Source organism: Sturnira hondurensis, unplaced genomic scaffold (assembly GCF_014824575.4).
Source record: "Sturnira hondurensis isolate 20B ecotype Veracruz unplaced genomic scaffold, ASM1482457v3 Scaffold0021143, whole genome shotgun sequence".
Lineage (NCBI taxonomy): Eukaryota > Metazoa > Chordata > Mammalia > Chiroptera > Phyllostomidae > Sturnira > Sturnira hondurensis.
The window spans coordinates 26,724,914-26,739,869 of record NW_028093774.1 but is presented as its reverse complement, the minus strand read 5'-3'; the positions used below and the strand labels follow the sequence as shown (position 1 = coordinate 26,739,869).

Sequence of the window (14,956 nt, the reverse complement as noted above, 5' to 3'; positions counted from 1 at the left end):
TAGGTTCTCAGATTCTGCCCTCCTCCCCCAGCATCTGAAACATGTTATTCCATTGTCTTCTGGACTCCATAGTTTATGTTGAATACTTAGCTGTAAATTTTGCTTTTCTTTTGATGGTAATGTGTTCTTTTTCTCCCCTTGCTGTATATAAGATTTTCTTATTATATTTGATTTTCAGCCATTTGACTGCTGGATGTGATTCTTCTTTCGTGTTTTTCAGTGTTGGGTTGTCTATATTTTCTTAGTGAGTTAATGTATCAGTTTTGGTATATTCTCTCTATATATTTTTTTACTTGTGACTATTACTTCGTCTCATTCTCTCCTCAACTGCTGTTACATTGGGCTTTTTCATTCCCACATGTCTCTTATGTTTTGTTCTTTTCATTTGTTTTTTTCTCTCTTTGCTCTAGTTGGGTATCTGCTTGTCTATTCAAGTTCATTAACCTGTTCTTTGCTGTGTTGAGTCAGCTATAAAACCCAGCCACTGATTTCTCAGTTTTACATATTGTATTTTTTAGTTCTAAAATGACTAATTATTTTTTGTTATGTTCAAGTATAGTTGTTTCCATTTTTGCCCCACCACACCCTCCATGTGTCCTTTATACATGTTCCTTGATAGCTCTTCCCTATTTCTCCCCATTATTCCTCTCTCCACCTCATTCCTCTCTGGTTACTGCCAATTTCTTCTTTATTTCACTGTCTCTGGTTATATTTTGTTTGGTTGTTTGTTTTGTTCATTAGATTCCACATATAGGTGAGATCATTTTCTTTTCAATAGATTTAAATTGTTGAAATTTTGTTTTCTCCTACATCAAACATGTTTCCATACCACCTTTAACTTTTGTGAAAGTCTTACAGTCTTTGTCTTCTAAATCTGTGTCATATGTGGGTGAGCTAATAGATGTTATTTGCTCTCTTGGTTATTGCTCACATTTTGTGTCCCTTCCTGTGCTTCATAGTTATTATGGTATGCCAAACACTGTTTATTATAGGATCACAGATTCATGTAAATGTTATTTTTCTCCTGAATTAGAAAAAATGATAAAGTGCTAATCCCCTCTATTCCACCATGAATTGAGCTGGGTGATTTGAATTACAGCTTTAGATATACCTAGTCTACATCTGGTTAAATGTCTTAAGGGCAAGACCTGTTGGGTTGCAGGTATTTCGCTCCAGTATGACTTTGTATTTAATGAACTGTGAAATTGTGGCAGATTTTACTCTACCTTTTGAGTTTTGCCTCCATTTTTATCATCCCCCTCTCAAGGTAGGGTGTTTTTTGAATGAGAACAAATGTTTTGAGGGAAGATTTGTTGAAATTCTGTACTAACAGTGGTAGGTACCACCTGTTGTGTAGTATGCCTTTGACTTCTATTCTTCATAACACTACAGAAAACATTACTTTTTCCTCTAGCTCAGCCTGTCCTTCTTTCTCAGTCTACTTGTAGAGTCTCAGTCCTCAGTTGATCTCTCAGGGGAAAACTATCTGGTCTGGGGGGTTCCATTAGATTCCAATCTATGGAAAGAGTGGTAGTGTCACTCTTTTTGATTCTTAGTTTGTGTCTAAATGGCAAATCTCTGAGACATGAAAGCAATCATGAGATTTAGTTTACCTAAGGTTAGATGTCACTTTTCTCTTAGTTTATCCATTTTGCTTCCATTGTTTTCCAGTATATTTAAAAATATAATTTGGGGAGATAATTTATCCTTTTTTTTAGTTGTTGTGGAAGCAGTGACATGCTGCTGTGTGCTGGGAAATTAGTTTTGTAAAAGTAAAAAAATTTAGATTGACATGGTACTCTTTTATGTATTATATTTATATAAAGCTTGTTTTTAGATTATTGGTTTGTTATTGAATATTAATATTGTTGCTAAATGTACTGGGCCTAGATATTGGTTAAGATTGCTGTTTGGAAAAAGTGTATTTTGAGAACCAATTTTAATTTCAAAATTCCTTTTCATCTGCAGTGATTTAAATGAAACATAAGCAAAAACTAATTTTCTTCTTTTCCCCCTTCTTGTCTAGTGAGTGATAGTTGCTTCAGGAATCTTGCAGAAGATCGCAGTGGGATAAATCTCAAAGATCTTGTACAAGATCCTTCTTTGTGAGTATTTGGCTGTTAATATTAATTATTATTTAAAAGTCTATGATCGGTGTGACTTTTCTCAGAAGAGTTGTGACTGAGAACTGACTTAAGGTTAAACAATTCTTTCTTTTCTAATATTTTTTGGCTTTTAATTTCAACCACCTAGATCATTCTAATTTACATTATTTCTTTTTTTATTTTATTTTTGTTACGTATAGTGAAGCACGTAGAATGGTTTAAACAGAGATAAAGTTACTTTTTAGAAATGTAAGAGATGTTAGAGGAAGGGATAGTGTAAGATCAGTGATTGACTTTCAAAGGATATGGCTCATGGCTGCTGATATCTTTCTAGTAGGACAGTAAACACTAAGCAGTGAAGATGATTAGTAGTTTCTTGCTTGGGAAGGTGAGATTGCATTTATTCACATCAATTTTAAGTATTTTTTGAATTATTTATAATAATTTCTATAAGACAATTACAAATGTAAAATAATTTGAATAATAATATTTGAATATTTCAAATATACTTCTAATGTTTTACATTAGAAAGCTGTATACAGCACAAGGTTTTTGAAGAATTTTACATGTTTCAATTTTTAATCTTCTTGCTTATTGTCAACCCCATTCTTTATCAACATGTACTTTAATATAATGTCACTTTCTATTTTGTGAATTATTTATTTTTTTGCAGTCGTATATTTACTGGAAACTATGTCACTATCTTCTAGATGATAATACCTTCCCAGGAAGAACACCTTTTTAAAAAAAAATCAGGACTATTTAAGCCTTGGGCAGCAAAGATAAGAAAATTGGGTGCTGGCAGGTGCTTTCTTTAGTGTTGTATAATGCATGCAAGTAAAATACATTTTAACAGAAAATCAGCCTTCCACATCACATGTAATCTACAATCCCACAACTCGTGTAATTTATGGAGAATGTTGTGAAGAAAAAAAACAAAAATGTGCCCTGGCCGGTGTAGTTCAGTGGATTGAGCACAGGCCTGTGAACCAAACAACCGAGGTTCAATTCCCAGTCAGGGCACATGCCTGGGTGGCAAGCTAGTTCCCAGCAGGGGACACATGAGAGGCAACCATACATTGATATTTCTCTCCCTCTCTCCTTCCCTTCCTCTCTAAAGATAAATAAATAAAATCTTTTTTAGAAAATGTGTTGAACCTGAAGGTTATTGATTCCATAATAATCTTTCACTCATTAAAAAAATTTAGTCACAAGACTGTTGAAAATAATTGAATATTCAATATTTTAGTGTAATCAGTTCAGGTATGACTTTTCAAAACCAACTCTCTCAGCTTTTTTTTAAACCTCTCTCTTTTCTTCATCAAGAGAATTCCCAATGTTCTATTTCCATACTTTTAATTCCAATGAAGATTAAAAGTTGTCCTTTCAGTCCTATAAATATTTAACTAAGATATGTGAATGTAAATATTTCTCCTAGATGAATATTGGATAATACTTATTTGCATGAGTAGTTCTATTTTTCTTATGGATATGGGAGGAAACTTTATAATTTTTTAGAAAGATTTTACCCATTTTTAAGGAATAAATTACATAATTTCATTATTGTATTATTTGTAAGGTGTAATTCTAGCACAGTAGGATTATATATCTGTTTAGTGCAATCATTGTGAAAACTAGTGTGCTTATGTGGACTTCAGTGACATAAAAACTGTGAAGAATTATACTTTAATAGCGAGTTATAATAATGTCTTGTAGTGTTTTCAGAGAATTTGGTACTTCTTTCCATAATGTAGAATAATATTTATCATGCAACCTATAACTAAATTCTAGATTTAATCTTAGTATTCTAAGAAAAATTTATCTCAGATTACTACTGCATTGGAGGGGCAAAATAATTTTGAATTTTCTGTTTTGAAGTAGCCAGATAGTATTTTAATTTAGGATAATTTTCATAAGTTGGCATTAGTGTACACTATGAGGATTTAGTAAAAAAGATTTTTTTCTAATCCTTGCAGTGGATTTAGAAAGAGCTTTTTTTAATTTAAGAATTATGAAAACTTACTATTAGTGACTCTAATCTATGTTTTAGAGATATATTTCTTACTTTGTAAAAGTCTTTAGGGAAAGGAAAGACATGCCCAGTGTGGAAAAAACAATGTATGTTTTTCAGTTGTTTCAATAAGAAATGTTTTATTCTGAGTCATCATTTTATAGCAATATTTACTTAGTACCTATGATATGGGTGAGGATATGTTTTTAAGCCAGCAAACTCTTTTCTGTGCTAGACTCATGACATAAGTTTTTACTCTTTGTTCACTTATTCATGTGCACTAAATGGAGTTGAATTTTTTGTTATAACATTGAGTTGAAAATCTGTTGGAAATAACTTTTTTACAAAACTCCTCTCCTTAAAAAAAAATCACTGGCATTTGATGAGTACTCCAGACTAGTGTAACAGTTGAAAAAATTGTATATTTATGTTACTTTAGTAAATGTCTCAAACAAAAATATTATTATTATAGAATAGTAATATATTCTAATATTATTATATTAGAACATTGAATGAATGCTTTCTACGTTAATATGCCTGTCAGATTTGTTGAATTGCTGATGCTGAAAGGTGTTGATGTGTAAAGAGAATTGAGTATTTCGATAGCTAATGTTCTTAGAAAGGAAGACAGAATAAAGGGAGAAGGAAAAAATAGGCTGAGGAAAACATATACTATTTGGTGTGTATTGACACTCAGAGCAATTGTTGCATGTCTTGAGCAGGTACTGAATTTCTTTGGACAAAGTAAAGAGATAAAGCTTAATTGTGTGTGTGTGTGTGTGTGTGTGTGTGTGTGTGTCTGAAGTTTGAAGGGTTTATGGCCTCAGAGCCGAATAAAAAGGCAGACTCAAAAGCGACTAATTCATACTGTAAATCTGGCCAAGCTATTGGAATAACATGATATGCCCTTTGTAATTTATCTGTGTATAGTACATACCCCAAGATTTTGCTTTCATAGTAGTAAAGTAATTATTGGGCTTGAATTAATTGAGTGAGCTGTATTGTGTGAGCATGATGAAGTAGTAATGCCATGGAAAAATAGAAAGTTGTGAATCCTTAAGCAAAACTTTCTGCTCTTGCAGAGTTCCAGTTAAGGTAGTGGAGTGGGTAAATGAGATACTTGGAACCTCCTACAACCACATCAAAATCACAGCTAAACTACAGAACAAACGTTATTCAGAACTGCCTGTAGTGTAGTAAACAGAAATCCTACGACTAAGGATGTAAAGAAGAAGCCGCACTGAGACTGGTAGGAAGGGCAGAGATGCACAAAGGGCTGGTCTCCTACCCACATCTGGTATTAAAAAATCAGGAGGGATATTTAGTCAGTGTATCTAGTCAGGATCACCCCTGAGGAGGCAGGGGTCCCATCCCCATACCAGAATACCCAGCCCAGCGTTCCATTGCTGGGAAGAGCAGTCCCCAAAACATATGGCTGTAAAATCCAGCTGGGATTATGGCTGAGTAAGGGTGTCTGGAGTTCCATGCATTCCTCTTGAAGGGTTGAGTGCAGACTTACCTGGACTCACTTGCTCTGAGCTTCAGCACTGAGGAGGCAGCTTGAAAGGCACCATAGACAAACAGGGAGGAACTGAATTATCTGACATCACAGTTAGAGCTGGGGGTGGGGCAGCTTTCTGCCGGACAGAAGTGATGGCACAGGCCATTGTACCTTTGATAAGCCCTCCCCCAACAGAGCTGGCAGGTGGTCACCATATTTGAATCTCCATCAACCTGGCTAACACTGATTCATTGTGCTCGTGATTCTCTGCTCCACCTAACTTGTGGGCTCACAAAAGCCTTTTCTAGTGGCCTTTTCATATAAGCAGCTTTCTTTTGGCTCATGCTTCCAATTTCCCTAAAATCTCTCAAATAAGCAGTGTCTGTGGACCTACACCTGGTACTAGCCCAGCCAGCCTCAGTTAGCAGGTCGATCTCTCCCAGGTACCTCCAAGCCCAGCACAAGTGGCAGCTATTTGCAGATTGCTCTCTAGCTTATGCTTTGTATTTTCTGTCAGGGTAACAGGTGGTAGCTGACCTTGGTCTGCACCTTCCAGAAGGCTCTGGATCCAGTAAACCCAGTTGACATTTTTAGACCATGCTGGATTACAACCCAACCACCTCCATGAGTGGAATACTCAAGGAATGGACTCAAAGGTCACTAAAGCATCACTGAAGCAAGTCTGCTCTGTACAGTTGCTCCTGCACAGCAGATCCTCCATAGTGGTTGTGGACAGTGCTTGCAGCCAAACAACCTGACGGGGTCAATCCCTTCCAATTACATGCCAACAGGAATCAAACCTCAACTACAATAGGAGGGTGCACATAGCCCACACAGGGGTTATACCTGAAGCATCCAGTTCAGGTGACTGGGGAGGCTGTGCCACTGTGCCCTACAGGACACCTACTGCATAAGGCCAGTCTACCAATCTGGGCAATGTAGTAGCTCTACCTTATACATAGAAACAAACATGGGGAAGGAGTCAAAATGAGACAAACAGGTCCCAAATGAGCGAACAGCAGAAATCTCCAGAAAAAAACTAATGAGATAGAAACAGGCAAACTACCAAATACAGAATTCAAAACAGTAGTTGTAAGGATGCTCAAATAACTAGGTAAGAACTTTAACAGCATAAAAAAGGACATGGAAACCATAATAAAAGAAAGAGTCAGAAATGAAGAATAACTAACTGAAATGGGGAATATATTACAGGAGATCAACAATGGTGTAGATGAAGCAGAGGATTAAAACAGCAATTTGGAAGGTAAGGAAACAGAAACATCTAATCAGAGCAGCAAAAAAAAAAAAAAGAATAAAAAAATGAAGATGTCGGGGAGCTCCTCCTGCAGGGCCCCTCAGCCACCATGGATGAGAATAAGTTTACCAAGACGTGAGCTGCTTGGGGAGGAAAGGTGGCCGATCTCTCAAAGGAGAAGAGCCAGGAGCCTGTTCCTCAATGGGCTTTTATTGGGTTTAATTTGAATAGGAATACAGGGCGTATATGTAAAGCTCATCAATCATTGCCAGGCAGTAAGGATCAAACAATAGATAGCATTCAAAGAACTATGGGAGCTTATTTTGAATCAGGGTCAGATAGCTAAAGGGTCATAAAACATTGGGGAAACAAACTCATTTCATGCTTGGACCCTTATCATTTAAATTGAGGGTATTAGCAAAGTAGGTTTCATAGGATTTTTATGCATTCTTTCTTAGGCCTGATCATCCCTGGGGAACCCACCCTTTCCAGCACAGGGCCGCACCCACCTTTGGCATTGTTTGAGGCTTAAGGCATTGTTTCAGGTTTAAGTCAGGTAGGGGAAGTAAGGCAGCCAAGAGATTAGGAGACTTCTTGCAGACAGAATGAGGAATCAGGTTATGTCAAAGCCAAGGGGCAGGGGTCCATCACCCTCTTTCTGTAGCCCCCCCAAGTCCTTCCCTGAGGGCCCCTTCATGATCATGCTTGTCTTAGGTTGTCCCTCCCTTAAGGAATCTTACCAATCATTTGCTAACTGGTCATCCCCTGGGGGACAGGCAGGGTGAAAGGGTGAAGTAAAGGGGACAGTGGTGGTGCCCCTGGCAGGGAGATAAGCTTTGTTTCCTTAGTGGCTGAGGGTCCCAAGGTCTTTTTACTCAGCCTTGGACATGGGGATTACAGCTTCTGAAACTAGTCAGGGTGGTTCCCAACATGAGGATAATTATAAGGAGCCTTTGGGACAACTTCAAGTTTTCCAACATTTGCATCATTGGGGTGCCAAAAGGAGAAATGAGAGGGCAAGGAATTGAAAATATCTGCAGGAAAAAAGAAGAGCAAATTTCTCTAAATTGTTAAAGGAAATAGACATACAAGTCCAGGAAACTTAGAGAGTCCCAAACAAGATGGACCCAAACAGGTCTGTACGAAGACACATCATAATTAAAATGCAAAAGTAAAGACAAAGAATCTTAAAGGCAGAGAGAGCAAAGCAGTTATTACCTACAGAGAGAACAAAGCAGTTATTACCTTCCATAACACTGCCAGCTGATTTCCTAGCAGAAACTTTGCAGGCCAGAAGGAATTGGCATGAAATATTCAAAATAATGAAAAGCAAGGACCTATAACCAAGATTTCCCAGCAGTGCTATCATTTAGAATTGAAGGACAGATAAAGAGTTTCCCAGACATGAAAAAGTAAAGGAATTCATAACAACCAAAGCGATATTACAAGAAATGATAAAGGTCTTCTTTGAGAAGAAGAAGAAAGAAAAAAAGATGCCATCTTTTCTTTTATTCATCCATCAGGGTATTCTGTGTTGCTTCTACATATTGGCTATTATAGATAATGCTGCTGTGGACACGTATGTGCTTATATCTCCTCAAGAGATCCTGTTTTCACTTCTTTGGTTATATACTCAGAAATAGAATTGCTATGTCATATGATAATTCTGCTTTTATTTGTTTGAAGAACTAACTGCCATACTGTTTTTCCAACAGCTGTACCATTTTATATTGCCACCCAGAATGCACAGCTGTTCTAATTTCTCCACTTTACCAATATTTGTTACTTTTTGTTTATTTGTTCATTTGGGTTTTGTGGGGGGTTTGATAATAGCCATTCTTATGAGACTAAGGTAATATGCTCTGGGCATTTTTAATTGACCTTCACTTCTTCACATCTTGTCTTTAATAATGATTTTGATACAACTCATCTACTTAGTAAAAAAAAGACAAGGTACTATCTATGTTTCATTACTAGATAGATAGATAGATACTTTGGTATATTGTGATGTAAACTGTATAAAATTATGGTCCTTATTTAGTACAACAGAAATTCTTTTCACTATCATTATGGAGATTCTCAAGTACAAATAGGTACATAGTAATTCTGTGCCAACAACATTTTAATCAATTTATCATCCTTATTTTGTATCGTGTTATTTCCTTTGTATTACTACTGATCTTCTTGTACCTCATCTAAACAATTGCTTTTGGGTTAAAAAAACCTTCAAATTAGAATATACCAGGTTGGAAATTTACCAGGTTGGAGACTTAAAAAACAACAACCACTGAAACAGAGAACACGCTGACAGTGACCAGAGGGGAGAGGGGAGGGAATTTCAGGGGAAATAAGGGAGGGATTTAAAGGAACATATATAAAGGATACATGGACAACAACTGAGAAGGGTGGAAATGGGAGGGAGGGGGGAGCATGGGGGGTGGGATGGGATGGGAGTAATAGACAGAAAACTATACTTGAAAAATAATTTTTAAAAAATTGGAAAAAATAAAATAAAATAAAAAACAACAACAGTAAGCCTGCTAGTTTAAATGTGTATTATAGGTCATTAGTGCTTGATAACAGCATTTCATCTTTAAGAACAAAGATAAAATTGCACAAAATACTTGCATATGATTGTAAATTTATTAGACATCAAAACCTTATTTACCTTTAAGTACTTGACAAATTTTACCATCTTTGGTGGAAACTCTTCTTTTCATTGTTCTGAAACACAGCCTAATCTGCTTTAGTATACTTGTCTTCACACTACAATCTGATTGAATGATATTTTGGTTCCTTGGATCATGGCATTAAATATGAAGGAAGGCAGGATTGTCATCTGGAAAGCAATCATATCTAAATATAGCTGGTGTTAAGACAGGTTGCTATGGTGAATTGAATTTCTTAAAAATGCCAGTCAGCAGAGGATAAACAGTGGTTTTGAAGTGGTTATTTTCCATAGAGCTGTATATTCTCATACTGAATTTTAAGGTAGATGAATTTCGTAAATTTTTTATTTTTTGTTTTGTTCTTTTCTTAAGTACATTTTATTGATTATGCTATTACAGTTTTCTCAATTTTTTCCCCTTTATCACCCCTGTATCCTGGACTCCCCAGGCATCTAGCATCCTCCCAACCCCTTTGTTCATGTCCATGGGTTGTACATCTGAGTTGTTTGACTTCTCTCTTTCCTATATCAATCTTAACTCCCCTCCATCTATTTTGTGCCTACCAATTATGCTTCTAATTACCTGTATATTCCTTCCCATTCTCCCCCCCCAAATACCCTCCAGGTGATCTCGATTTCTCTGGTTTTATTCATGTTCTAGTTATGTGCTTAGTTGATTTTGTTTTTTTAGGTTCAGTTGTTGATAGTTAGGTACTTTGTCATATTACTGTTATAAGGGCTTGATGATGATGAACTCCTTTAACTTGACCTTATTGGGGAATTACTTTATCTTCCCTTCCATTCTAAATGATAGTTTTGCTGGATAAAGTCATCTTGGATATAGGTCCTTGCCTTTCATGACTTCAAATACTTCTTTCCAGCCCCTTCTTGCCTGCAAAGTTTCTTTTGAGAAATTAGCTGATAGTCTTATGGGCACTCCTTTGTAGGTAACTCTCTCCTTTCCTCTTGCTGCTTTTAAGATTCTCTCCATATCTTTAATCTTGGGTAACTTAATGACGATGTGCCTTGGTGTGTTCCTCCTTGGAACAATTTCTTTGGGACTCTCTGGGCTTCTCGGACTTCCAGGAAGTCTATTTCCTTGCCAGATTGGGGACGTTTTCCTTCATTATTTGTTTAAAAAAGTTTCCAATTTCTTGGTCTTGGTCTTCTCCTTCTGGCACCCCTAGGATTCGGAATTGGAACATTTGAAGTTGTCCCAAATGTTCCTAAACCTCTCCCCATTTTTTGAATTCTTGTTTCTTCATTCTGTCCTGGTGGAATGTTTCTTCCTTTTGCTCCAAATTGCTGATTTGAGTCTAGGTTTCCTTCCCTTCATTGTTGGTTCCCTGTATATTTTACTTTATTTTACTTTGGGTAGCATTCATTTGTTCCTTCATTTTGCAACCAGGCTCAATCAGTTCCGTGAGCATCATGATTATCAATCTTTTGAACTCTACATCAGATAAGTTATCTATCTCCTTGTCACTTAGCTCTTTTTCTGGAGTTTTGGTCTGTTCTTTCATTTGAGCCATATTTCTTTGGGTTCACCTGTTATGTTGTAAGGGGGTGGAGCCTTAAGTATTTGCTAGGCCAGAGCAACCCTCTTTGCTGTGCTGTGACACTGTCTGTGGGGGAGGGGTCAGAGAGGAAACAATGCCACTCACTCTGCTCTAGCCCCTGTTTTGAACAAACCCTCCTGTGAGACTGGGAGTCTCCTGCCATGGCAACACCCACTGTATTTTACAGCTGGCTTTGAGTCTTTAGTTTCCTCTTCAGCCAGCCCGCCCGGCCTGCGTGGTCTACCACCTTGCCATGCATCCTCTCCACTCAGCTGCCTATCTCCTGTCTCCACCCCTCCTACTAGTCTGGGTGAATGTTTCTCTAACTCCTTGTTGTCAGAGTTCCACACAGTGTGATTCTGGCATTTCTGGTTGTTCATTGTTTTTAAATTCATTGTTATCTTTCTTTTGGTTGTGCAAGGAAGGGAAGTGTTTCTACCTACACCTACATCTTGGCCAGAGCAAAATTTAGTTAATTTTTTAATTGTCCATTTTTTTCAAGTTAGAGTATCTTTGAGACCTTTAATATTTATTACACGAACTAGAAAAAGTTTTTATATTGTTATCATCTTTACTCTGGAAATTAATTGTATTTGATGAGGAGTTGCATTTTTCGATTGGCAGCATTTTAAAATTTACTTACCCCTCACTTTGCTCTGCTGCCAGTAGTACTGCTAAAACTGAGACAACTACCAGTGCTGCTCTCTTTATAATGATATCTCTATGTTTTTATCATTTTAAACAGATTTCTTCTCAGCTTATGTATTTATTTGTCTGTAAAGTGTATATTGGGGCAATTCAGCTTAATCTAGGCTGGTGCTGTGGTATTATTGTGCTATGTTCTATTGTAAGAACTGAAAATACAAAGACTTGAAATTTTACTTTGCTTTTAGAAGAATTCCCTCATTTTCATCATTCTATACATTCCTGGGAATGTATGTATAATTCTTTTGAGGATTCATTCACTTTCGAATTTTTCTATTTGAAAAGCACTAGTATCAGCTTATCTGAAGTTCTTCAGCAATTATGTTTAACTGAAATTGTTCTCATAATCAAGGAACATGATTGAAGATGGACAGTAATTTGAGTTGTCCACTTGAGGCATATAGATGTCAAATCCGGTACTTGAAATTTTTAGTGAAATAAATGGTGTGTTATTTTAATTAGTTGATTTTTGCATTTTCAGGGTACAGATACCTAAGTCAAAGTAACTCCAACAGGAAAATGAAACTTAATTGATTTATGTAATAAGGAGTACCTCTCATGCAAACAAGAAAGAGCTTTAGAAACAAGGATGCATGTAGGAACCTTAAAGAATAGAATTAGGGAGTTTCTGCAACTGCTATTATCTTCTCTGGTCCTTTTTAGCTTTAGTCTCTCTTGGTATTGAAGCTTTTTCCATGAACATAAAATGCCCTGTAGGAGTTCTGATTTTGTTAATCTGGTCATGTGCTCACACTACAGCCAAACATTGTGGCCAGAGGTATAGGCTGTATTAATTGACTAGACATAGGAATTCTGGCCTAGATGGAGGCATAGGTAGATACACTTTGCCTCCTCACACAACAAAAAGAAGGACAACAACAAATTTAAAAACAAAAAACATCCAGAACTGCCAGAAAATTGAACTCTATGGAAGTCTGACAACCAAAGAGTTAAAGAAGAAACATTTATTCAGACTGGTAGGAGGGGCAGAGTTGGGCAGGCAGGGCAGAGAGTACACAAGGCAAGGCGGCAGCTGGAGAACTGGCTGGGCAAGGCGACAGCGGGTGGATGGGGTAGTCCCAGCCGGTAAGCTGGGAGGAACAACTGGGGACCGAGATAGACTGTATAACCCAGGATTCCAGCGCAAGGAAATAAAGCCTCAAATCCTCTTACTGTTAAAATCTGTGGGAATTGCCCCAGGGGGAGAAACTCCCAGCCTCACAGGAGAGTTCCTTAGAGAGACCTACAAGATCCTAAAGTATACACAAGCCCACCCACACAGGATTCAGAACCAGAATGGCCTAATTTGCTTGTGGGAAGCTGGGGAAGTGACTGAATGCCAGTTGAGAATCAAGCAAGCAGAACTATTTCCTTTTGGACTTTCCCCTACATACAGCACCACAACACAGTAACCTGAGTTTCCCTTCCCTGGTGAATACCTAAGGCTCTGCCCCTTAGAATGTGACAGGCTAAGACAAAAAATATATGGCCCAAATGAAAAACATATTAAAGCTCCAAAAATATAACTAAACAACGAAGAGAGAGCCAACCTATCAGATGGTGAGTTCAAAACACTGGTAATCAGGGTGCTCAGAGAAGTCGTTGAGTTTGGTCACAAAATACAGAAGTGCAAAGTGAAATAAAGGAAAATGTACAGGGAATGACAGTGACAGGAGGGAAATCAGGACTCAAATAAACAATTTGGAGCAGAAGGGAAAAATAAACATTCTACCAGGACAGAATGAAGAAACAAGAATTCAAAAAAATGAGAAGAGGCTTAGGAACATTTGGGACAACTTCAAACGTTCCAATTCCGAATCCTAGGGGTGCCAGAAGGAGAAGACCAAGACCAAGAAATTGGAAACTTTTTTAAACAAATAATGAAGGAAAACGTCCCCAGTCTGGCAAAGGAAATAGACTTCCAGGAAGTCCAGGAAGCCCAGAGAGTCCCAAAGAAATTGGACCCAAGGAGAAACACTTCAAGGCACATCATCATTAAGTTACCCAAGATTAAAGATATGGAGAGAATCTTAAAAGCAGCAAGAGGAAAGGAGAGAGTTACCTACAAAGGAGTGCCCATAAGACTATCAGCTAATTTCTCAAAAGAAACTTTGCAGGCAAGAAGGGGCTGGAAAGAAGTATTTGAAGTCATGAAAGGCAAGGACCTATATCCAAGATGACTTTATCCAGCAAAGCTATCATTTAGAATGGAAGGGAAGATAAAGTGCTTCCCAGATAAGGTCAAGTTAAAGGAATTCATCATCACCAAGCCCTTACTATATGAAATGTTAAAGGGACCTATCTAATAAAAAGAAGATCAAATATATGAACAGTAAAATGACAACAAACTCACAACTTTCAACAGCTGAACCTAAAAACAAACTAAGGAGACAACTAAAATAGGAGCAGAATCATAGAAACGGAGATCACATGGTGGGATATCAGCAAGGACAGGGATGGGGGAGAATGGGAGAAAAGGTACAGGGAATAAGAAGCATAAATGGTAGGTACAAAATAGGGTGAGGTGAAAAATAGTATAGCAAATAGAGAAGCCAGAGAATTTATATGTGTGACCCATGGACATGAACTAAGGGGGTGAAGGGATGCTGGTTGAAGAGGTGGTGCAGGCCTGAGGAGAATAAAGGGGAGAAAAAATGGGATAACTGTAATAGTGTAGTCAATAAAATATACTTTAAAAAATTTGGCTAGTGGTAGTATAAGTGCCTGTTTCCGCAATGGCAGAATATCCTAGTTAAATGAGGGAGGAGGGAGTCCCAGAAAAAAAGAATGATAAAACCAAGAGATATGTGCTATACTTGCTTCTCAGTTGTTACCTTACAGAAGTACTAATACATTGTCAAGAAGTATTATTACTTTAATATAGAGCATTTTTACTTGCCTAAGTATAGCATCTCAGAGAGGTATTGGTAATAACATCTGTAATCATTTTAAATTATTGCATAATTCAGTTAATTGATAATAGTTGTTTTTCATTTGCTGATATCATTTATCGATTATATAAGACATACACATACTTGTAAAATGACTCAAATGAATTCATTACTAATTTCAACTGGCTAGACAGCAGGTGGAATAAAAACAGGTTATTTCTGTTTTCCCATCTGTATTTCCTAAAAGGAATAACTTCACCA

At 37.2% G+C, this 14,956-nt stretch overlaps 1 protein-coding gene across 4 annotated transcripts in view; it reads left to right on the top strand.

The window, feature by feature from the left end:
- GPHN (gephyrin) overlaps positions 1 to 14,956 on the top strand; it is a 478,645-nt gene that overhangs the window by 101,032 nt on the left and 362,657 nt on the right. For all 4 annotated transcript variants that reach the window (XM_037031472.1, XM_037031470.1, XM_037031473.1 and 1 more), the window contains exon 2: positions 2,027 to 2,105. In XM_037031472.1, coding sequence (XP_036887367.1) covers positions 2,027 to 2,105 — 79 coding nt within the window. The remainder of the gene's footprint in view (positions 1 to 2,026; positions 2,106 to 14,956) is intronic.